The following is a 25,644-nucleotide window of genomic DNA, read 5'->3' as shown; positions in this document are numbered from 1 at the left end:
TTTACTCTGTGATTTTCGCTTGGTTTTTTTTGTTTTTGTTTTTTTAAGAAAATCATTCTCATTTATACTTTTGGAAAGGAAAGACAGATAAATAAAATCTGCACAGGTGATATGTGTGTGTGTATATATATATATGTGCGTGTGTGTGTTGGGCATTAATTTTTTAGGTCATCTGCTAATCTGGACAGTTTGCATTTGGACTGAGAAGTAAAATTTGCAATCCTCATGCGTAATGTCAGACTGCTCCCTGCTTTGCGTAAAGACCCTGGCACTTTGGAGAGAGATATTCATATCATATAGAGAAATTTTTCCCTTTTTTTCCTTCCTTCCCTCCCCTCTTCTCTGCTCTCTGTTAGGTTTGGTATAAGCATATGGCAGACATGACATATGTGAAAATGAAACCCCCCCCCACACACACTCTCGCTGCTGTGACTCATGTATAAGAAAGCTGCAATGGAAGAAACACTTGTCAGGTGAGGTAGCATTTTCCCACATAACTAAATGTTTCCACCTGGCTTGCGAATTTCAGGCACTGTCATTCCCCTCAGATTACAATCCTCCACCTTTTCCCTGTGAATCCCTCCAGCAATAGTGGAGGAAAGGTAAAGATCACTTGTATAAAAATATACTGCATTATTCAACAGTAATGGCCTAAACACTACAGAAATCCCATAGTAAACTGCAGAGTCTGGGATGTGGATGACTGTGGTTCAGAGCCTTGGGGTATTTGAGAGAACAAGGAAATATAAGATAAACATATAGACCACACTGAACATTTATAATCTGCCCTGAGTAAGGGGTGGCATGTAGCTGCATTACTCTAGGAGCAGACCTGAGAATGAGCTGTGCCAGAGAGTTACTGTTCCTACTTGTTCCCCACTATGGGGATGTCTGCACTATATAGGGGGTGCCACTGCAGGTTGTGTAGACATACCTGAGCTAGCTTTGATCTAGCTAGCTAAGGTACCAGAGCGGTGAAGCTCTGACAGCGCCGGCTTCAGTGCAGACTAGCTGCCCGAGTAATTACTCAGGGTTTTGGGTGGGCTTGTACGACTCACGCTGAAGCCTGTACCACCATGGCTTCGGTGCTATTGATACTCAAACTAGCTAGATTAAAGCTAGCTCAGGTATGTCTACATGACCTGCTATCATGGCCCATGGTTTCAGTGTAGAACTACCCCAAGTCTGGGGAGGAGTAAGTTACTTCACCCCTTAGCGTGGAGCAGCTTACTTGCTCCCTCTGTGCATCCTACCAGCAACTCTGGCCACCAATGAGCAGAGGTGTATCCAAGACTCCTGTGACTCCCAAGCTCTCTCTGACCCTTGCTCACAGCCAGATGTTTCAGACAAATAGCCCCTGCTCTCCCCACTGCAGCTGGAGTCACTATCTGAGCAGAGCTGATCAGGAGAGTAATGGGAGGGGGCTGCTCTCCTGTACTTCCTCTCTGTGGCCAGGTAAGGGCTGTGACAACATAACACAGAGTAATTGAGGATGAGTAGCTCACGTTCCTGTGAATGTTTGCGTGTGTGAAGCATCAGCAGAAATAAGGGTCAAGCATGTCATCGTCATTGTGGCAGATCCCAAAGGGATGTGGCCTCCTGGCAGATCAAGTGGATTGATTCTAGCTAGGTCCTTAAGGTGGTCTGGCTGGACATTCAGATTTTGTCCATCCCTGGCAATCTTGTTGTGACACTGAAGCTTTGGCAACCTCGTGATTGCCAGCTGGGCAGCGGCATTTCTTGGAATGACAGTGCCTGAAATTCACATGCTTCATAATTCATTGGTCCTCCATCCTAATACATGTTCATACCAAGAAAGGCACCAAAACCAGGTGAAGCATGTAGAGAACACTAACTTACTTTCCTTTTATAATCGTTAAAGATACAGTATCAATTTAGAACACAAACTTCTTGCACCCTCCTACAGAATTGGCAGATACACTCTGAGTTAGGCTAACGCATTAAACTCTTTAGCTAACTAAGGACATCTCAGTTGGAGGCCCTGGCATGGTGTGTGTATATATTCAGCCCACACAAAGATCTGTGCAGAATACTACCTACTACAGAGGCCATTAATTTACCCTTTAATGGATTATTTGATTTATAATTTGTGCTAGCTGACAGCTCTGTGTGTCAGAAGACTGCTGAGGGTAAAACATCCTTTTGGTTATAATCACACTGTACTGTATGTGGCAATAAAAAAAACAGTAATTCATAGTTCAGTAACAAGCCAGCCAGCCATGGAGAAAAAATGGCTTGGCTTAAAAACTATGCAAAATAGTAATTCCTCTTGGGAAGTAATATAAATTGGCAAAAGGTTGTTTAGCTAGAAGAAAGCTAGCAGTAGATATTTTTGGATCGTTTAATAATGAAAGGCTCTCCGTTAACCTGTCCAGCTCACGTTGCTTCTGCTCTCCAGGACATCCTAATCTCCAACTCAGTAAAATCTCTTGGCAAGGGACTCCTTGGCTGGGTTTGAAAGCATGCTTTCAGCTTTGGGGTTCTTTCCGACATTGGGAACATTTATTCCTTTACTTAAATTAAACTAATCCTGTTCTTTGCAAAAATCACAGGACCCTTCATGTCCCCTTCCACATACAAAGATAGCAGTGTATTTGGGTATGTATCTGTGCTTCAGATTTTAAAATATCTGGTCTGCTTCCAGAGTGTGGGAGAGATTTATAGGCAGCTGTCTAGCAGACTTTTGAATTTAATTTTCTCCTGTTACATTTACATGAGTAATTGTGTGTATATGCACATGGGCAGTTCTAGTGGCAAAGGTTACGTCATTGTCAGGGTCATTTAATTGACTTAGTACAAGAGCATTGGTCAGCAGTGTTTATGGAGCTGCAGTGTATTCCCAAATCCCTTACTGCACACTATTTCATGCATCTGCCAAATACATGTGTTGAATCCACTGATCTTCTTTTCATGTCACACTGTCACCAACTGGTCACTGCAATCATAAATCTACTGTATGTGCCTCAATGTTATTTGTGAAAAGTGCCGTGACCCATCGTCAGTCTCATTTGATTAACTTTGTCAGTTTCAGTACTCTGGCCAGAGGCTTGGAGTTGGAGAACTGCTGTGTTAAGTGTCTTATGCAAAAATATTTCACTTATCTACCAAGTGGGGAATCTGCACGTATTGAATGTACTGTCCTCCAATTTTCTGTCACCATTCCTCACAGTCACTATCAGTCACAAACAAAAGCAGCCTCCCAATGTTGTACTAGCAGGTGACTCTCTGGATATAGGACCATATACGCACGTGTATAGAAGTGATTCCATAGGTTAGTTATCCACGGTCACCTGATCTCTCTGCCATGCTATCTAACTTGACTTCAAACACTTTGCTGTATGTTCTGGGGCTGGCACATGTAAAAAACGTCTTCAGCCAAGGGACTTTTCTACCCCTTAACGCCCTCAGTCCCACACAATCAAAGCCTGCATATAAGAGTTGGCTGGCTGACCACTTCTGATGTGTATATGGGTATTTGTGAAGGATTATGCTCATTTGCATACAGAGACATGCCTGGGCACATGAGTACTTTCATTTGGAAAAATAATAGCTCCCTCCCAATATTTGTGCAAACAAAGCACAGTTGTACAAGTGTTTGTTGAAGAGCAAGCCAATAAAGTCATGAAAATGGATAGGATCACAGTTGCATTATTCACTTATATCCACTGCTAGGTCCTATGATGTGTCCAGCACTCTAAATAAGGTGACTTACCGGCTTATTGTTGTTGTCAATGGCCTTTTAACAGTCTGATTACTGCAATATCATGCCAGCATAAACATCAAATGACCATGTAATGGAATTGTTTTTCTTTGCTAACGTTCAAAGTAATGTCTTCTATGCACAGCTTAGTAGGATAAGGATTTGGCTGGGAGTTTTCTCCTCTCAGGTGCTGTGGTTTAATGTCAAGTGTCAATGTATCTTGAACTTCCAGGCACAAAATACTTGAATTCTCTTCTATCCCTTTTTAGAATCATAGAAATGTGGGGCTGCCAGGCCCCTCGAGAGGGTACCTAGTCATCCCCCTGTGCCGATGCAGGATTAAGTATACCTATCTCACCCTGACAGATGTTTGATGAACATCTATTTTGTCCCATTAGGACGAGATCACTGAAATGAAGAAAAAACTGAAGATCATGACACATCAGGTTGATCAGCTTAAAGAAGAGATCACAGCCAAAGAGGCCGCTCTTGTGAAAGTACATATGGAACATCAACGCATAGAAAAGGAAAAGGAAGCTCTGAAGGTAAGGCACCTTAGTTGTGGGGTGTTTGCCAGGACTCATTAGGAAGGAAAGGACATGGTTTCAAAGGTTCTTTCATATTCCCCGGCCCATAGTACTTTGATGAACTCTTTAAGAACTATTCTGTAATTGCAGTATAACTCTCAATGGCCTTTACAGGTATTATGTGTATGAGTCTACCATGTATGTGATGGAAGAATAGATCCTTTTGTTTCTCTGCACCTAAAATTGTAGTCGTCAGATTCCTAGATTACCTGTTGAAAGCTTAAATTCTCCCTCTCTTTCAATACCCCAAACTGTGCTCACAAATATAGGGTTTTTTGGGTGTGCTGATTGCATCATTCTCTGTATAGTTGGCCCTTAGAATAGGAATTATTATTATAGAATTATTATTATCATAGAATTATGAATTATTTGGGGAAGTTCTCTGGCCTGTGTTATACAAGAGGATAAGGCTAAATAATCACAGTGGTCCCTTCTGGGCTTGGAATCTGACCCTGTGATTCCAAGTTTCGTTTCCTTTAATTTTTGTGTCTGTAGTTTTAAGTGCTAACACAGTACTACCACAGTTCTCAGTCCTGTATTGCTGTGTAACTAGCAAGCACAAGCCTTCAGAGAATCAGGTAGTATCTTACAGTAGCTCCCTCTGCTCAGAAAGAAACTTCACTAGTGTGTGTATCTGTGTTAAATCAAAGGAAGGTGGCCCAGCGATCTCTTGTTCTTTTTCTCAGCATTCTCTGTAACCCCTCCTTGGATATATTATTACGTGTGTGTTGACAGCTCAACCCAATTTGCTCCTCTTTCCCACGTCTGAGAGTTAGAGAAACAGTGTCCATAGCAGGTCATTTTTCTCTTCACTTAGTCCCATAAAAAAACCCCTTGCCATTTTCCACAGTGCTTTCTTTTTGTCAGTGTCTCACTATGGTCCAATGACTCCTTAGGTTTTCAGCCAATGTCAGCACACTACAGTTATGACAGGATGTCAATAGAACTGTATAAAAAGGTGATTCGGTCTCGGTTCGGTCTCAGAGTTGTTATATCAGTTACACAGAAGCCAACCAGCACCTAATATTCTGTGGGCAGGATTCTGCCTTAACCAGTTCTCAGACCTGTCTTGTCACCTCAGAATCATCCACCATCAGTTTGACAGCAATTTGATTGCTACACTGTTTTACCCACTCAGTTATTCACTCACAAGTATGTCCATGGGCTAGCATCCTGTTAGTGACTGGCTTTGGGGCATTGTGGCTTTTTTCACCTACGTGTGTCTGCTGAATGCAAAGGTAGAGAACGGTGAGAGGAATAACTGACATAGGCACAAAAGAGCCCAATTATTCTTGTGGCATGAAGGCTTCAATTTGTTCTGTTTGCACTGATGTGAAGAAAGCAGGCTTTGACTGAAAAATCAGCTTAAGTGAAATTGTGTAACATGGAGGAGTAAGATTCACACAGGTGCTTTTCTGCAAATATGAGGTTTATGCTTATCGCAGTAGCTTACAGGGATGTGTTACATAGATGCATGATGAGCGAACTTTACATGAAGCCTGATCCAAAGCCCATTGGAGACAACAGGAGTCTTTCCATTGATTTAGGTAGGTTTTGGATCTGGCCCGTGGTTCTAAGTGGTTTGGTTAAGCATCCGGATGTATCTGAAACCTATCGGAATCTTGACCCTGCAGAATCGAGTTCGAGATTCCACACAAATAGCCACTACTGTAATTTCCAGCACGTGTGGTTCCAATCGCAGGCAGAAAGCCCTTGGGAACAGCTTTCTCATGGGGTTGCAGCATTCCTGGTTCCAGCCCTGGCTGGAGATTGAAGGTTAAAAGCCCCTCTTCCCTGAACATTTCAGAATCTAAACAACTATCTGGTTTGAATTTGGTTCTAGATGTTGGCAAAGATTCAAAGGTATTTTCATTTTTTTCCAAAATGAGTTCTCCTGTTTCTAATAATACTCTGGGTCAGAACCTCAGCTGGTTTCAAAGGAGCAGCATTGATTTGCACCAGTTGAGGATCTGACCTTTTATCTGCATATAATGTAACTATGTATGTAACCTAGTCTTGTTTCTCTTACCTTCTGAATATAAGACCCCAATACTGTAGCTATTGAAACCACTAATCCCACCAGACTTCTGCTTGAGCTTGTAGGGCCATGGAGTGACTAGCAGTGGATAGATTCTTTACTGTACCCGCCAGCCCAGATTTATATGTACTTAATGCATTCCTCTGAGGGATTTGTTTATGTCAGAGTTTCCTGCCAACATCTAATGCCACATCTTGTTTACAACTTGTATTTTCTGTGGCATAAGGAGAATGCTGAATTTTGATATATTAAAAAAATATTACAGAGCATTGCCAAATGCATGAGCAATTTTACATTTGTAGACAGCTTTTACACACTGTTGATTGCATTTTAATGCAAAGTGGCTTACATTGGTGTTCTGGGGATGGATTCTGATCAGCATCCAACACCGAGTATGAGAGATATGAATGTTGCAGATATGGGAAAATAAAAGTTTTATTAAAGAAAACAAGAGCGGAACAAGATCTTTTATTATGATGATGGAATTGTAGTTTCTGTCCTCTTAAATTATTGCTGTTTCAGGCACACCCTTCATCACATTCTGATTCTCTCACTTTTGTATGATGCTTTTTCTCAAGAAGCACCTTGGAATCAGATCCTAGCTAAAGCATTTCTTTTATTTGTGCACAGGCTTAAAAGCTTTTGAACCTGTACAAACAGACCTCATTAAGATAGTGCTATCTTGACTACGGCTAATTGCCTAACAGTGCTAGATACCTGTTTAGTAATCCAGCAAGACCTTATTACTCTTTCTGTGGATAAATATGTTAAATTTTAGTACTCATGACAATGAGATATAGATGTTGGTCAAATCCCATCTGTAGCACAGGTAGATAGTTTTCAAGCTGTCTCCACACAGCGTATCACTCCTGATCACTGGCGACCCTGCCATTCCAGCCTTCTCCGCCTCGCTCTCAAATCTGCTAAAGCACCTTAATTTTGACTTTCAGAGCCTTCTGCTATTCCACGTCTGGCTGCGACATATTTTTGCCCAGGAGCCTTAATCCTGACCTACAACAACCCTTGTTATTCCAGTCCTGGCTCTCTTCATAGCTAATCTCACAACTCTTCTGAATTGTACCAAGTTTTGCAAGATGGATTAACCTCTTTTAGGCACTAGGATGAGATCTTCAAACTTATGTTTACTTGCAACCTAAGCTAGCTTTGAATCCAACTCTGCTGTGTGGTAACAGCAGACAGCAACTGACCCCTGCCATCCCCAACATTTTTTCTTTATTTGCATTATATGAAGTGCCCCCGAAATATAGATCAAGACCTTACCATAAATATAGAGAAATCTTTCCCAATTTCTCCAGAGTATAACATTCAGTACAAATATGTCTGACATGTTGTTTACACCATTTCTTTCCGGCTCTTTGTGTGTTCGCTTGTATTTCTTATTTGCTCTTGAGAACCAGCAACACGTGCACAACACAGGAAACTAAATGAAAGTACAAGGCTATCTCTAAACCCTAATCCTAAATTCCCAGGTTTATGTAGTGGGAAGTTGTTGCTAAGTACAGTTTATCTATATTCTTTGCTTTTGTCAGGCTGAGCTGCTTAAAATGAAACAACAAGCCCTGGAGACCAAACACTTTATTGAAAAGCAGGAGGCAGAAGAGAGAAAACTCCTGAAAATTATTGCTGAGGCTGATGCCGAGAGGCTGAGGCAGAAGAAGGAATTAGACCAGGTAAGAAGGTCTAATTGAGAAGGAGCCTCTCCTTCTTGATTGCCATTCCAACCCACAGAAACAATCCTTTGTTCCATTTCTTCCCCCCACCCGCTTTTTAAGGAATGTATCTTCAGCTGGGGTAAATTGACGGTGCTCCATTGAAATCAACCTGTTACTGTATTGATGTCAACGGAACGACTTCAATTTACATCACCCAGGGTCTGACCCTACACTGGGGGGAGATATAGGTACTTAACAAGCTTTCATTCACTGGTAATGAAATAACATTTTGATTGAACTGCTCTTGACTGATGAAGATACAGGCCTTGATGTTTTATGACTGACAGCTTTATAGCTTAATATCTTGCCTTGTTCTGCATCCCTAGGTTATCAGCGAGAGAGACATCCTGGGGTCGCAGCTTGTTCGGCGCAATGACGAATTAGCTCTGCTTTATGAAAAGATCAAAATCCAGCAGTCCATCCTAAACAAGGGGGAGACTCAGTACCGGCAGAGAATGGAAGACATTCGACTCCTCAAGCTGGAGATCAAGAAACTTCGGCGGGAGAAGGGAATACTTTGCAAGAGCGTGGCTAATGTGGAGGAACTCAGGTAGAAAGGCAGAATGAATAAATTTCACTAGTGGCTGCAGCCATGACATTACATTTGAGACACACGAGAAAGCTTGTTTTCACACCTGGTAAAGATTTGTAATGACAAACAAGGTACTCCGAAGGAGGGTTTGCTTTATCTGACCTCAAACACTAACTAGTTTAAATTCATAAACCAATTGATCAGTAATTAGAAAAAATAGGGAGAAAGAAAAAAAAAAAGACGCCTGGACCCAAAAGAAGCCATATCCAAAATTCACCGTGGACTTGTGAGTTACTGGTGACATTACAAGTTTGACAGACAGCAGGAGAAAAGGTGTTCACAGTCCGGTGAGCTACTTAGTGGTGTCCAGGGCCCACCTTAGTGGAACTGCTTTTTATTCGGCAATCCGTAGAGGAAGGCGAACATTTGACATATTTATAACAAACTCCCATATGTTTTCAGCGTTCCATCCTGCTAGATTTATATGTGAGTCTGACCGGTGAGAAAGATTTAGTTAAATTTTCATTGAAGGTTGTGTTTCTTTAAAAGCGCAGTTTTATAGCCCAGACTGATTTATCTTCTCCTACTTTGACTTAATGTTTTTCTTCTCTTTTTTAACCTTACTATACTTGAGGCATATTCTTTCCTGGTGGGAAAACATTGTCATTTGCTGTACAATCACTGGGGGACTTCTAAAGAAACAGAGCTGTGTTTCCAGCAGGTAACTATATCCCAAAGCCTGGAAATGGAGGATATGGTACTGCCCGTATTCACACTAATTTTGGTATAACCCTTTTGGGTGAGATTCTCAGCTGGGGAAATAACGTCTACTTCTATTGATTTCTGTGGGGCTACATGGATTTACCCCAGCTGAGGTGCTGGCCCATTGACTGCAGTCGAGTTATGCCAATTTTGGAGAAACAGACCCAGGATTTTAACAACTGTGGCTCACATTCACTGACTGCAAACAAAGGCAGGTTTTGTGCCTGCTGCTCAAATGCATTGGACTGGAAGACTGTTCCTGTATTGAAATGCAAGGAATGTATTGAAGTATAGGGTGATGCCTGCCATCATGGGTGGATCAATTCTTGCTAACTACAGTAGCAAGCCTACACTTTAATGAACTCCCAAACCATTACTAAAACTGCCAGCTGAAGGAGTCCTTTTATCATTTGTACAACTAATTAGGGCTGGTCTACACTGGGAGGGGGGATCGATCCAAGATACGCAACTTCAGCTATGCAAATAGCGTAGCTGAAGTTGAAGTATCTTGGATCGAATTACCTGGGGTCCACACGGTGCGGGATCGACGGCCGCGGCTCCCCTGTCGACTGCACTACCGCCGCTCGCTCTGGTGGAGTTCCAGAGTCAACTGTGAGCGCGTTCGGGGATCAATATATCTTAACAAGACGCGATATATCGATCCCAGATAAATCGATTGCTACCCGCCGATATGGCGGGTAGTGAAGACGTACCCTTAGATTTAACCCAGTTTCACTATAAGCGTTCTTGGCTTGCCAATGGGAGATGCCTTTTTCCCTTTCCCTCACCCCATCCAAACCTACACACTGGACCCTGCAGCATCAGGATTTTCCAAACAGCCAGCCAAATTCAGCCGAGGATTTTGGCAGCTTCAGAGGTGGAAATCCGCTGGGGGAGGGCGAAGTGGGAAGGCAAAGCAGCCATTACTTCCCCTTTGCTGGGTGGCGGGGAGTTGCAGGTGCCCAACACAGCAATGGCTCCGACCAAGGATGTGGTCTAGGCAGAGCTGCTGGAGAATGTGCTGATTCAGCATGTGCCCACAACTGCCTTGATTGCCAAGGTTCTTAGGGGAGTGCCCAGTGAATATTAAATCAGCCCCTGCTTAGTGGTGAATGACTTCTGGAGCATGTGGGTGAGGTCAGAACGGGAAAGCGTAAACTCTTCTTTGAGTGATTGCACATGTCTGTTCCACTTAGATGTGTGCAACACATCTCAAAGGACAACAGCTGCAGTATGGGTAAGTAACTGTCTTTTACACCTCCCCATGCCAGCTACGGTGAATCTGGCCCGATGTGTATTAAACTGTTCTGTGAAGTGAGAATCACACAATAAAGGCTACAACTGCACCTTTGTTAGGAGGAGAAATCATATGATTAGTTTTAAATTAAGATATCAAAGTCAAGGAGGCTTTACTATTGCATGCGATAGAAGGGGATAGGTGATAATAACATATCCACTGTACAGGCCCACCAGACTTTTACCCTCCACTTCACTCCTGCTCCCAAGCTGCTGGGCTAGAATGCAGTTTGAAACTAGTGGTGAATGACTTGATGTCTATCCCACAGGCAGTTTGGAATGGGGTGACAAACTGCCTGGCCTGCTTACAGCTGCCCTCTATACTTACAGAGTTCTGTGTTGTGGGAGTACCAGGGACATGTTTATTCTAGCGTAAGTGTGTGTGTAACAGTGTCACTATGTTCTGAGCCCTTCAAGGACATGTAGTGAGAGACTATAACCAAGAACCAAACTTGGATTTCCGGCAGTGTAGTGACCACTAGGCTGGACCATAATTATCTGTTTTCTTATCTGGACTGAGATGCTCCCTCTCATAATTCATTCCTGAAAACAGTCTGAAGTGTGGCCTTTAGTGAATACCGTGGACCATGTGTGATCCCTGTGGGATGAAATGCTGTAGTCAGAGTCAAGTTATTAGGCTCAGTGCGGGGGTAACTGGGTAAAATTCTATGGCCTGTGTTAAGCAGGAAGTCAGACTAGAGGATCTAATGATCCTTTCTAGCCTTAAATCTATGAAATAGCTAGAAAAATTCCAGGCAGTGAGCTCTATTAAATTGAGAAATAGTGGGAAGTGGTGAAAAGCCCTCTCTTGAGTCATTAAGATAGATGAAGCAACAGAAAATATATCGTGGGGGTACAACCATGCAGTGGGATGGGAAGGATGATTGGCTGACCACATGAGTCTCTTCCATTGCTAATGATCCTGCATGTAAGGGAATGAAGAGTTAATGCTAATGCAGATGTTTGATTTCTTTGTGAAAGTTCATGGTGGTTGTTTTTTTTGTCCTGAACTTTAGGCAGGAGGTTTATCACATGCAGAAGGAGCTACTGAAGGAACGAACTCGATGCAGAGCCCTAGAGGAGGAGCTGGAGAACCCCATGAATGTTCACAGATGGAGAAAATTGGAGGTAACATTTTAGCATAACATTATCACAAGCACCAAAAAGGCCGTATTTCCAAATCGACAGCATAGCGCAAGTCATATTTTGTTTAATGCTATGCAAATTGGCATTTAGAGGGGCAGGCAGAGTGAAATTTCCATAGTCCCAATGGTGGTTAACTGCTGAATGGCTTCTTCACACAATGCAATCAGTGTTATTTTTGTGTTGCTTCCATAATGTACAATTGTAAAAGACTTTGCTAAAGAGGATAGGGAGATCTTGAGTTGAGATTCAAAGGGAAATGATTCATTAGAAGGAAGAGATTGTTCAAAGAAGAGAAGACAAGTCCCTAGTGAAGGTGTGACCCTCTCTTCACTCAGTATGGAAAGTTGTGTGGGACAGAAATGAGAGGGGCTAGGATAAGAATAGTGGAACAGGGAGTGGGTCGATCTGAGGTCAGAGAGGTAAGCAGTCGGTGAGGGGAAGAACAGGCAACCAAATCAATAATGGTGAGTTTCCAATGCAAACCACTGTGGTTAACATGATGTAAATGTTTATGTATGCAGCAAGTCAAAATTTTCACAGTATCCAACCCTACCAAATGAAGACAAAAAACCCCCAACCTGTTAAGCACAAACGAAATATATGAGCTCAATTGACACCATTGGATACTTCTTAGATTGCCTCAGAGCCAGCTGAGATCTCTTTTGCATATGGCTAGTCTCTGATCTGATGCCAAGGGTGCTTAGCTGCCCTAGTAAATGAGTGATAACATGCTATCCCCCCAAGAAGTGCATCTGAAGATTTTGGCTGTGCTGACTAATATGATAGTTAATTTCTGATCTTTCAGTGCTGAGTTTAAAGCTACACAGTGTGCTGACCTTTTCTTCTGGAATGGAGATAAAATACAGGATGCTGAAGTGTACTGAGGAGATCTAAGCACAATCTCCGGCAGCTCCAGATAAAAATGGGAAATCATGCCATTCAAAAAATCAGATGGTAGGAGACTGGATATTTCAGGGGACTGATAATGGGAGATGAAGTCTTTCAATTCTAGGTCACTGGTTTGGATCTGGATCACTGAAAGGTCAGCAGTTGTTAACAACCATATGACATGATTTTGATGGGGTCTCGGTCCAATTCCTTATGAACAAACATCCCCCATGACAAAAGATACCAATACAGTTGTCATGAATTAGCACCCAGTTTGGCAGTGGTCTAAGAAGGGCCAACGACTGAGTGGGTCCTGGGGCCTGAACTCCCTTTATTATTCCTTAAAAACTGATCTTAAGAATGGCCAGACTGGGTCAGACCAACGGTCCATCTAGCCCCGTATCCTGTCTTCCGACAGAGGCTAGTGCCAGGTGCTTCAGAGGGAATGAACAGAATAAGCAATCATCAGGTGATCCATCCCCTGTCATTCACTCCTAGCTTCTGGCAAACAGAGTGTAGGGACACTCTGCAACTGGGCGTAGACACATGAGTGCAAGGAGAAGGGGAAAATGTGGACAAAGCTTGTTCTTCTTTTTCCTGTACTGCACACATTCAGTGGCTAGAGAACTCCAATATAGTGTCTGCAGTCTGCCCCCTTTATAAGCACTAGATTCAGTTTAAAAATGGGATGCCATACATACAGGAGTTTTAAAGACTCAGAATAGTTATATAGGGGGAACATCCTCCAGGATCTCCTCCACCACTCCCAAAGACAATGTTGTAGTGTCCCTCCCTCTGATTCAAGAGGACAGAACCCGCTCCCTCAGGAGCTCCTTTTTGTCTGGGTTCTTATATGCATCCATCAGCATGGTTTCTGAATGCCTGTGCTGCTCCATGTATGTCAGTAATGGCTTCTGCTAAAAAATGAAGTACTAATCTCATCCTCCTCCTTCCTCCCCTCCAACCCCAGGACAAGCTGCGTGTGCAGATATCCCAGCCTTGCCTGTTTGGGATTAGGCTGCTGGGATGCCCCATCACAATGTTTGGTTTGAAAGGGACTCTCCAGGTCATAAACATTGGCCTACCATGGCAGATCTCCCATACTGAGAGGCTTACTTTCAGAAGGATTGCTTGTATGTATGCTCTTTTCAACCAGTTCATGCTGCTACTGGGAACCCAGACACTCAGATTTCATTCAGTCATATTGGTACACAACAAGGACACGAGGCATAGACTGCTAGGCATAGGCTGTACGGCTGTACTTTAAAAAATAATGTTCTTCTTTAATAGGCCAGTGACCCGAGTACCTATGAACTGATACAGAAGATACACACACTACAGAAACGGCTCATCAGTAAGACAGAAGAAGTGGTTGAGAAAGAATTGCTTCTTCAGGTACTGTAGCATCATCTCTGTCTTCAGTATCTCAGCATAGCATATTTGTTGTACCCTGCGTATGCAGCCTCCATAGGTATGCTCCCAATATTGTTATTAGGATGCCTTTCCTCTGAATTGTGGAGTATCAGGGGGTAGCTGTGTTAGTCTGTATCCACAAAAACAACAAGGAGTCCGGTAGCATTTTAAAGACTAACAGATTTATTTGGGCATAAGCTTTCATGGGTAAAAAACCTCACTTCACTTGCTTATGCCCAAATAAATCTGTTAGTCTTTAAGGTGCCACCGGACTCCTTGTTTTTCTGAATGGTGGGGTTTGCTTGTTCTCCTGCATTTCCCTTAGCTAGTGGTAGATGGCAGCACTTACACACAGAGAACAAATATCACCTGATTAGTTGATTTTCATACCCCAGTCACTGATATCTGGATGACTCTGAAAAATAAAAAAAAAGGTTTGATTTATTTTATTTGGCCACCAAAAACCAAACTAAATAAAAATGAAATCAAACAGGTATTTTCTTCAGCGTCCTGGTAATGACAGGCATGATCAAAAGGACTAAGAAATGCCTGACCAAGGAAATTATGTTTACTTGAAAGCTGATCTATTGATTTATAGGCAGTCATCATCCCAATAGCAGAACCCCTTATTAAATTACCACAACGTCACCGAACCATACACAAAGACTGAAATGGTGCTAGAGGGGAACATGGGGTAAGTCCCCTTTCAATATTGGTTCTTCCTGCCAACATAGATGGAGAATCTCCCTCTGACTCAGTTGACCTGGGGCAGGAGATCCTCCAGCGCCCAACCAAAGGGGTCAAGAAGAAGAGGTTGTTATATTACTTTCCTGATGGAGCTGCATATGAGGGGGTTACTTTACCAGCATTCATACATCTTTGCAAATAGAGCACCCCTATTGGGGATAAAGACAGGGACCAGACCCTGGCTGAGGTTTAAGACTGTAGGAAACAAGCAGCAACTAAATTCCTTACTGTGGAGCCTTTTTCTTCTCTCCCCTTGGCCTTGCTTATTGAGTTTGCTCTGCAGCTGATGTATGCAGCCAGAGTACAGAACACACCTATCCCAAAAGGTGCTACCATACATGTTTCAATCTGAATAAAGCCCCTTGTGTTTAAAGATATTTGACATTTTTCCACCTTTAGTTATTGTTCCAAACTGCCCTGATCTCCCTGGAACTGCTCTGCCATTGCAGGAAGAAATGAAGCTTTTGTTGATTCCTGTCACCAACAGAATCTTTTTTTTAATGCTACAGTGGGTGGAAGGTGATAACATGGAAATAAATGGGTCCCTTTATGCTAGAGCTGTAAACGCTATGGGCAGACTCGCCACTTCCAAACAGAGGTGATTTTTTTTTATGGGTCTTTTGTTGCATGCAGGTCAGGTCTTTTCTGGGCCCTTGGGGGAAAGTGAGAATTCTTGATGTTTTGATGTTTTGCTATTAATCTCTGGAATGCTCTAAACCGGAGACAGTAGTAAATTGGTGGAGCTATGTTGTTGGTTCAAAGAACCACACTGCTTTTTGTGTACTAGCGATATGTTGAACACAGTGAGTTTTGTGAATGTTCTCAGATTTCTGGGTATGCATGCTGGGTGCTTTGGATGTGTTTACATCAACACAACAATCCTCAGGCAGAGATGGAATACTGGCAGAAATAGATAAATCTGCGGGTCAAAGGTGGTAAAAGCATTCCAGAAGATTCTTACTGACACCTGGGACAACGAAGGTAACTACAGACCAGTTAGTTTAACTTCTGTGCCAGGGAAGATAATGGAGCAAGTAATTAAGGAAATCATCTGCAAACACTTGGAAGGTGGTAAGGTGATAGGGAACAGCCAGCATGGATTTGTGAAGAACAAATCATGTCAAACCAATCTGATAGCTTTCTTTGATAGGATAACGAGCCTTGTGGATAAGGGTGAAGCGGTGGATGTGGTATACCTAGACTTTAGTAAGGCATTTGATACGGTCTCGCATGATATTCTTATCGATAAACTAGGCAAATACAAATTAGATGGGGCTACTATAAGGTGGGTGCATAACTGGCTGGATAACCGTACTCAGAGAGTTGTTATTAATGGTTCCCAATCCTGCTGGAAAGGCGTAACGAGTGGGGTACCGCAGGGGTCTGTTTTGGGACCGGCTCTGTTCAATATCTTCATCAACGACTTAGATATTGGCATAGAAAGTACGCTTATTAAGTTTGCGGATGATACCAAACTGGGAGGGATTGCAACTACTTTGGAGGACAGGGTCATAATTCAAAATGATCTGGACAAATTGGAGAAATGGTCTGAGTTAAATAGGATGAAGTTTAACAAAGACAAATGCAAAGTGCTCCACTTAGGAAGGAAAAATCAATTTCACACATACAGAATGGGAAAAGACTGTCTAGGAAGGAGTACGGCAGAAAGGGATCTAGGGGTTATAGTGGACCACAAGCTAAATATGAGTCAACAGTGTGATGCTGTTGCAAAAAAAGCAAACATGATTCTGGGATGCATTAACAGGTGTGTTGTGAGCAAGACACGAGAAGTCATTCTTCCGCTCTACTCTGCTCTGGTTAGGCCTCAGCTGGAGTATTGTGTCCAGTTCTGGGCGCCGCATTTTAAAAAAGATGTGGAGAAATTGGAAAGGGTCCAAAGAAGAGCAACAAGAATGATTAAAGGTCTTGAGAACATGACCTATGAAGGAAGGCTGAAAGAACTGGGTTTGTTTAGTTTGGAAAAGAGAAGACTGAGAGGGGACATGATAGCAGTTTTCAGGTATCTAAAAGGGTGTCATAAGGAGGAGGGAGAGAACTTGTTCACCTTAGCCTCTAAGGATAGAACCAGAAACAATGGGTTTAAACTGCAGCAAGGGAGGTCTAGGTTGGACATTAGGAAAAAGTTCCTAACTGTCAGGGTGGTTAAACACTGGAACAAATTGCCTAGGGAGATTGTGGAATCTCCGTCTCTGGAGATATTTAAGAGTAGGTTAGATAAATGTCTATCAGGGATGGTCTAGACAGTATTTGGTCCTGCCATGCGGGCAGGGGACTGGACTCGATGACCTCTCGAGGTCCCTTCCAGTCCTATAATCTATGAATCTATGAATCTGTGAAGAAATGCCACAAGACTTCAAAGATACCACAATTATTCCTTTAAAAAAAAATAAAGGCAGCAAAATGGTCTGTGATAACTACCGTGGGATAGCTCTCCTGTCTGTTGCTGGAAAAATCTTTGCTTGTGTCCTCCTGAACTGATGATTTCATCTGTCTCAGAAGCCAATCTACCAGAGACTCAGTTGGATTCAGACCTGGTGTAGCAGGGTGATCACCTGCTCCTGCCCTGAAGAGCTTGAAATCAGCCCTAAAAGAGGGCTGCAGCTCTGAATGCTGGGCTGATTGGAGAAGCAGCCGCAGCTGGGCCACGCCCCAATCAGGGCCCAGCTGGCCCTGTAAAGGCTGGGAGCCAGGAGCAAGGACTCAGTCTCTCTCTGTTTGTAGAGGGAGATGGGCCTAGCTGCAGGGAGCTAGAGACAGAGTACTTGAGTGGAGCAGGGCTGGGGACAGGCTGAGGAGCTCCAGCCTGGAAAACCCCAGGCTGCGGCCTAGCAGAAGGCCAAGGGGTACTGGGGGTTGCAGAGGGCAGCCCAGGGGTAGGCCAAGGCAGCAGGTCCAAACCCAACCTTGCCAGTGATGAGTAGGCTGATACTACAGTCTGCCCCAGGGCGTGGGGCTAGACGATGACTGGCAGTAGCCTTATACTGAGGCGAGGTGGGAATAGTGGGTGGGGGTTCCCCGGGGAGGGGAGACCCTAAGACTGAGGGTTTACTGCTAGGGGGCAGCATCCCAGGTACAAGGACACCGGGGTCCAGGGAGGGACATGGGGGGCCAGAGGACAGGCGGATCACCGGCCTGCAGAGGGCGCTCCTGGGTCGATGAGTTAATTCCCAGAAGAGACCAGCAGGAGGCGCCACAGGGTGAGTCCGCTCCTCTACACCTGGTCATAGCACTATAGACATGATTTTTAGTATCAGGCAAATACAAGAAAAATGTATCGAACAAAACATGGATCTGTTTAGTGTCTTCATTGATTTGACAAAAGCATTTGATGCAATCAATAGAGAAGGATCATGGACAATCCTCAGCAAACTTGGTTGCCCACCAAAACTGGTAAAGATCATTCATTTATTTCATGCAAGATCAGGTACTTTTTAATGGAGATCTCATTGATTCCTTTCCCATTTCAAATGGAGTCAAACAAGACTGTGTCCTTTCCCATGTACTGTTCAACCTCTTCGTCACCCAAATTCTCAACCATGCTACAACTAGGCTCAACAGAGGCATATACATCAGATACAGACACAATAGCTTATGAGGCTTAAAGCAAAAACAAAAGTAACAGAACTACTAATAAGAGAAACACTCATTGCAGATGATTGTACCCTCCTAGCACACACAGCGGGAGATCTCCAGTGCATCGTAGATCGCTTCGCTGAAGCATCAAAATTGTTTAGCCTTACAATCAACCTACAGAAAATGGTGGCGTTGCATCAATCATTTTCATCACTCCATGTCATACCCCTAGCATATCCATTAGTGGAATCCAACTAAAGCAAGTTGACAGTTTTACCTATCTTGGCAGCAATATCTCTAATGATGGGTCTCTTGATAAAGAGATCACAAACAGGTTACAGAAAGCTCAGTCATTAGGAAAGCTACGTAACAAAGTCCTGAAATCCCACAACAATAGCCCTCTCAACAAAAACAAAACTTTATCATGCTTTTGTGCTCACATCTCTCCTCTGTGGCTGAGAGACCTGGACACCATACAAATGGCATCTCAAACAACTAGAGGCCTTCCATATGCGGTCTCTGCGTGCCATTATGGGGATCCACTGGCAGGACAAAATTACCAACCTGGAGGTTCTCCAAAAGTCAAATGCCACAAGCATCCAGGCCATGCTGATAAAAGCCCAATTATGCTGGATTGGACACGTCATTAGGATGCCTGAATATCGACTTCCCAGAAACATTTTCTATGGTGAATTGGCACAAGGACACCAGAATCAAGGCCACCCCAGAAAGCGCTACAAGGACAGCATCAAGAACAGCACACACTTTGGTGCAGTCAAACCAGATGATCTTGAGAAGGCTGCGTTAAATAGATCAGCAGGGCAGCACACAGCACTCAGAGCTTTCCAAGCCTTTGAAGAAGACAGAAATAATCGATTGTTAGCTGCCAGGGAAAAGCGTCATACCCCTGCTATAGCTACCAAGATGCTCACCAATGACTCTGTCTGCCCAATATGCTCATGAGAATGCGCGTCATGCTTTGCACTTCAGAATCACTCCAGAATCCACAAAAAGAGAGAGCATGAAAACGTCATCGTTGAACCGATGGACTACACACACAAATCAACGCATATGAATAAAAATGGAGTTACACCTGGTATGGAGGGAGCTTTGTGGACTGGGCATGGAGCACAGTGTAAGAAATTGGTATTTGGAAACATCCCTTTTTTCTGGAACTGGTTGGGCCCTCTACTCTCAGTTACATGCAAGGTTTGGAGAGTGTACATTTTACCACATTCTCACAGCAGAACCATAACATTTGCACAAGAAAAATAAATGCTACCTGTATCATACATACTCCAGCTCTGCCTTCCATCCATGACTCCAGTCTTTTTTGTGTGTGTGGATACTATTTAAAAAATCACACAAAGCACTGAGTGGGGACCATTTTTTAGGATCAGATGGACATATTGATCGGAATATTCTTGATTAAAAAACACCGAATATAGATCCATGTAGAAAGCTACGCTACATACTCATCAGATTTGCTCCTACATGTATTTGGTCATATCCACTTACTTTAGCCTCCAAAATATATTTTCATTACTTTTTACTCCTGTTAGATCTGCAGAAACAATGCAGCTATGAGAGAGTGTGCTACATTCCATTCTGGCTTACACATCAGCAACAGAAAAAATGAACTACGTTTCAAATGGAGAATCTTTCTTGCTGGTGATATGTAAGCCAGGAAGAAACCAGCTTGACTCTCAGATTCCAGACTATCAGTAAACAAAACCACCCTTTTTAACCTGCGTAGATTTGCTCTGTAAATCAACCACTGAGAGGTAATAAATATGAAGCACCACATTGCCATTTTTAGAGCCATTTTTCACAGAAGAAATTACACTTTAAGTGACAAATAGAAAAATGCCTCCATGTGTGTTAAATTATTAACTCCTTTCCTCTTTTCGTCTTCCACATAATCTGCAGCACCTCACCTTAGGCTGTAATTCATCAGATCTCACATGCCAGGCAGGGAGGAGCTGCATGAGGTCTTGGATGGTAGACTTTTAAAGAAAACACAAGTGTTGCTGGAAATAACATTGGTGATTCAGTAGGTGGTATTTCTCCTTGTGACTCAGTGCTCCAGCTCGGGCTGCTGTGCTGATGAAGAACACTGTCTTAAAATCAGATACAAAATCAAGGTCCTGACCACTTAAAGATCCCATGCCACTTTCACCATGAATAAGATCTGTTATCTGAGGTTTAGCCGGCTGGCTTCCACTTTTGAATCATTATCTTCTATTCACCTACAGTCCTCTTGCAGTTTCAACAAGACATTATTCTTCAGTTGTGTCTTAAACTACCATTTATAGTATTGCTGTGCTCTGTGAAAAATGCTGCTGCATGTCACCCCAGAGATTTCAGTGGTGGGTGAAAGTCTTTGTGAACATATGTACTGAAGTATATAAAATGCTTTGAATCCTTCAGGGCAAAAGGTGCTTTCTAGCTATAAGATCTTATTATTGCATCAGAGATGCTCCGGAGAGTGAATCATAAATAATGATTAAAAAAGTATTTGCCCATTTTGTGTTTATGAGGTGAGTTCTTCACATGTATGGCACTTAATTACATAATGAACAGTGATGTGTCGTAAATGCACAAAGTAACCAAATTACCTTGTTGGGATTATGATTAGTGTGGCTTTAGGAAAAAGTCCCATTAAAAGTGAATTACCTACTGCTGTATTTGTTCAAAATCTAGTTCTGTCTCTTCAAAGTGAACTCGTTCTTTAATTTGATTTTATGTCTGACTGGCTAAAAGTCTGGTTTATTTTACTACAGGCCTCTGAGTTTATTACAGTGGGAAGATTCACATTATGTCTCAGTTGTCAGTTATCTTCTCTAAAGATTGGTCATAAGCATAAGGGGGCATATGCAGCATAGGGACATTTTCAACCAAGAGTTGAAAGGATGCTTGATGGCCTCCTGGTAACAAAAATAAAATCCTACCATTTAGTCTCATTTAAACTTAGCATATCGTAGTGACGGTACCATTCTGCTACATTTTTGTTGGATTTTTTTTTTTTAATGTTCAGCAACAACTGAAGACCAAGACTGGGGAATTAGGATCTGCAAGATTGGGAGCACCCTGGACTCCCACACCTTGCTGGCTTGGACTGCATCATATTGGCCCAAATCCTCAGCTGGTACAAATCAGCATAGTTCTGTTGAAGTCATTACTTGGGAAAAGATGGCTGGGTTGGTTGCTAACCTGGAACTTGAAAAGCTGCGTTTTAATTCCCTGTTCTCCTACTACAGACTTTCTGTGTGACCTTGGGCAAGTCACTTCGTTTTTCTGTGCCTCAGTTTTCCAAGGGAATTATAGCATACATCATGGGGATGTAGTGAGGATAAATACATTAACGATTGTGAGATGCTCAGATACTATAGTAACAGGGGGCCATATAAGTACTGGAAATAGATGTTGTGTATTCTCTCTGTAGTTGACAGTAGTTCTGTTCCGTTTAATTTTGGGTTCTTACACCATGCTCATCCCTGTGGTATCTGAATAGGGAGCTAACAAACTGTTCCTCGGAGTGTTGACATCAGTGCTAATGCTGGTCCACAGAACATAATGGTTTGGGACTATATGGTACAATGTGTGTTTAAGTTGTAACAGGAAACTAATGCTAGGCTACATCTACGTTACGAGCTAGGGGTGTAATTCTGCTGCTTATGTACCTATACTAATGCTAGCTCTCCTCAAGTTAGTGTGAGTATAAATAGCTGGGTAGCCGCGGAAGCATGAGTAGAAGCAGCGGAGACACGGCTGAGCTGTGTTGAGTGAAAACCCACCTGAAACTGGTGGTTATATACTCAGCTCCTTGCCTCTGCTGCTGCTACCATGCGACCACGGCAACACTGCTGTTTACACCCACGCTAGCTTGATGAGGCCTAATGCAGGAGAATCACACCCCTAGCTCACAGTGTAGACATGGCCAGACTCGTGTTTTTACACAGGCAGAAATTCCAATGAAGTCAATGCAAGTTTTGACTGAATAAGGACTGAGTAAAAATGTCTAGGAGCTTTAGCATTTAGTTCTATGTACGATGTGAAATTGTCGGCCAGGCTGTTTATTATAAAATGGTCTTGATCCACTTATTTTAAAAATCCCAGCCATTTTTTTCAGCATAGTTCATGGGAGTCTAGTCCTCTCAAAAACCACTTCTCCCACCAGCCTGTCCTGGAGCCTGCTTCCGCAAGGTCCTTCATTGCTGTGGCGGTGCTTAATATATATTGCATTGTTTTGAACATGACCTGGAAGATTCTCCTCAGTCACTCAGAAAAAAGGAGCTGCTCATCAGAAGGGCCTGCTAGTGAACACCTATTCTGTTATGTTAGGGGTGTGTGTTTGTTTGTCTTTATTTTGGTTTTCTTAAGGTCTGGTTCAGCTTCACTTTAGGTGACAATCTGTACACATTCATAGTGGCCAAGATTTATTTTGTGCTCTCAGAACTGGCATATGTATGCTTCGGTTGGCTTTCAGTGGCTTCCTTATTTGTATAAAGGCAGTCCTCAGACTTATGACACAACTAGCTCCTTAAAATGGCGTCGTAAGTCAAAACTTCGTAACTCGGAACCGCAATCCACTCCATTGCGGGACCGAGCATCATAAAGTCGAAACCAATGTCGAATCAGGGTGTCAATTCAGAAACATTGTAAGTGCCGTTCGTCGTAAGTCGAATGTTGTAAAGTTGAGGGCTGCTTATATTTGTTAGAAACAACTTCATTTGTGAATGTACATGTTATATGGAGCGTAGATAGGTGTAGCTGGGGATTTTTTGACAGAAGATAATCTGTTTAGGTAAAAATACCCATAATTCACTTCAGGAAATTATTCATTATGGAATCCCTAAGAATTTCTTTTAACCCACAGTAAGTAGTCTTCCTAGATTCCAAAGCCAGAAGGGACCACTGTAATCTAGTCTGACCTTCTGCATAATATGGGCCAAAGTGCTCCCCGCAAAATAATTCCTAGAGCAGATCTTTTATAAAAACATCCAATCTTGATTTTAAAATTGCCAGTGATGGACAATCCACCATGACCCTGGGTATATTGTTCCAATGGCTAATTACCCTCATTGTTAATAATTTACACCTTATTTCCAGTCTGAATTTGTCTAACTTCACCTTCCAGCAACTGAATCATGTTATACCTTTTTCTACCTGCGTATCACCACCTCTGACTTTTGATGACTTGCAGATCACCGTCTCTCTATCTCCTTGCCTGCAGAGAGTCTTTAGTGTAGCTAGGACCAGTGTTTTGAAACTTACAGGCCCAGTTTAGCTACCAATGTGCCAAGCACAAAGAAAGGAAAATAAAAGGGATGTCACAAGAAGGAAAGAACCTGAAAAAATGCTCCTGAAGGATGAGTCAATATCTATACATTACTTTATATACTGCATTAGAGACCCCAGTTCAAGTCAGTTCCATGGCAACAAGTGAAATTAATTTGACTGCAATAGTCCAACAGGCTGCTATGCATCAAAACTTCCATATCGGTAATTAGACATTTGCTGTTGGTCTTTGGCTGGAAGTGTTCCAGAGCTGGAGTTCATGGGCTGTTATTTTTCATTTTAAGAAAGAATGCTGCTTGCTTTCTAGATCACTGGGACCTTGGCTAAGGCAATTCTGAATGTGTCTTTCAATACGCTGGCTGCTGTGTGTACAACAGGGGGAGCAAATTTCTTCACCACTACTAGCTCCCAATTGCAAAGCCAAACGATAAACAATGTGCCTGATACGTCACTGTATTACTCCAGCTGTTCATCAGTGGGACTGCAACCCCCTTCCACCTGAAAAATTATCCTTACCTTGTACTGCTCCTTTATGACGCCCTCCTAAGGAGATTTTTCCATCCAAAAATAAAAAGGAGGGATTTTTTACATAGATTTTTATATGTCAGGTCCTAGTCTACCTCTGTTTCCTGGGGGACTTTGACATCCTCTGATCTGGAGAAGAGGACTGTAACATCAGATCTGGAGGTTGAAGCCCATTGTGCAGCTCTTGCAGCCCCCAATTAAGGGGATGGCATGTTGAGTCTGGGGGTATGTCTACACTGTAAATTAATTGAAGCACAGGTAGGCATACCCATGCAAGCTTTAATTTAGGCGAGGGTGGGTAACAATATGTGCAGACGTAGCAGAATGAGCTTCAGCACAGGTTAGCTGCCCTATTACAAGCTTGCTGGGGACCCTAGCTATGTATTTGGGTTGCTAGCCCACACTGAAGTCTGTGCCACTGCATCTTCACTGCTATCGTTGCCCATGCTAGCTAGATTAAAGCTAGTACAGGTATGCCTAGCCATGCTACAATCACACCTTCATTTGCAATGTAGACATACCTTTAGGCCTTGTCTACACTTAAAAGGTTTGCCAGTATAGCTATACTGGTATAGCTGTACCAGCAAATCCTCCTAGTGAAGTTTATATTGGCAAATGCATCTCTGACACATTCCTTTTGTCTGAATATCTTATACCCGTTCCCCGAGCTAAATAAGCTATGCTGGCAAAAGGACTTTTTTTTGCCAGTATAATTGAATCTACACTATGGCTTCTGACAGCATAGCTATGTTGGCAAAAAAAATCATACCCCTATCTGACATCGCTATGCTGGCAAAAATTTAAGTGTAGACAAGGCCTTTGGGTTGACCAAATGTTTCTAATATGAAAAACAAGCTGAAAAATACTCCCCCCCCCCTTTGAAAAAAGCAGAACATTGAGGCTGTCTTTATGCAACATGAGGAGCCAGGAAAAAGAATGAGCACGTGGGGTCTGTTTTTCAACTGCATGATTCCAGCTCTGAGCCAGTTGTGCAGATGTCAGTGGAGTTACACTGATGTACAGCTGGAGTAATCCAGTGGTGTGTCAGACACACTGTTTGTCTTTTGCCTTTGTAACTGGGAGCTAGTAGCAGCAAAGAAATCCCCCCCGCCCCCGTTATACACACAGCAGCCAGCGTACTGAAAGACACATTCAGAATTGCCTTAGCCAAGGTTCCAGTAAGCTAGATTTGGACTCAAAAGAGAGCACCATTCTTTTTTAATATGAAGAATAACTTCCCATGAACTCTGGCTTTGGAACACTTCTAGCCAAAGACCAACCGCAAATGTCTAATTACTGATACGTATGTTTTGATGCATAGCCGCCTTTTGAGCTATTGCGGTCAAATGTATTTCACCTAG

The 25,644-nt window shown here is 42.8% G+C and overlaps 1 protein-coding gene across 1 annotated transcript in view; it reads left to right on the top strand.

Annotated features, from left to right (window-relative positions):
- CFAP58 (cilia and flagella associated protein 58) overlaps window positions 1-25,644 on the top strand; it is a 90,465-nt gene that overhangs the window by 31,589 nt on the left and 33,232 nt on the right. Inside the window, exons 11-15 of the mRNA XM_054035625.1 lie at window positions 4,120-4,266; window positions 7,897-8,037; window positions 8,406-8,629; window positions 11,686-11,797; window positions 13,994-14,098. Of these exons, the coding sequence (XP_053891600.1) occupies window positions 4,120-4,266; window positions 7,897-8,037; window positions 8,406-8,629; window positions 11,686-11,797; window positions 13,994-14,098 (729 nt within the window). The remainder of the gene's footprint in view (window positions 1-4,119; window positions 4,267-7,896; window positions 8,038-8,405; window positions 8,630-11,685; window positions 11,798-13,993; window positions 14,099-25,644) is intronic.

This window comes from Malaclemys terrapin, chromosome 7, assembly GCF_027887155.1.
Source record: "Malaclemys terrapin pileata isolate rMalTer1 chromosome 7, rMalTer1.hap1, whole genome shotgun sequence".
Classification (NCBI taxonomy): Eukaryota; Metazoa; Chordata; order Testudines; family Emydidae; genus Malaclemys; species Malaclemys terrapin.
Note: the sequence above shows the minus strand (reverse complement) of the source record. Positions and strands in the feature narration are given on the sequence as shown.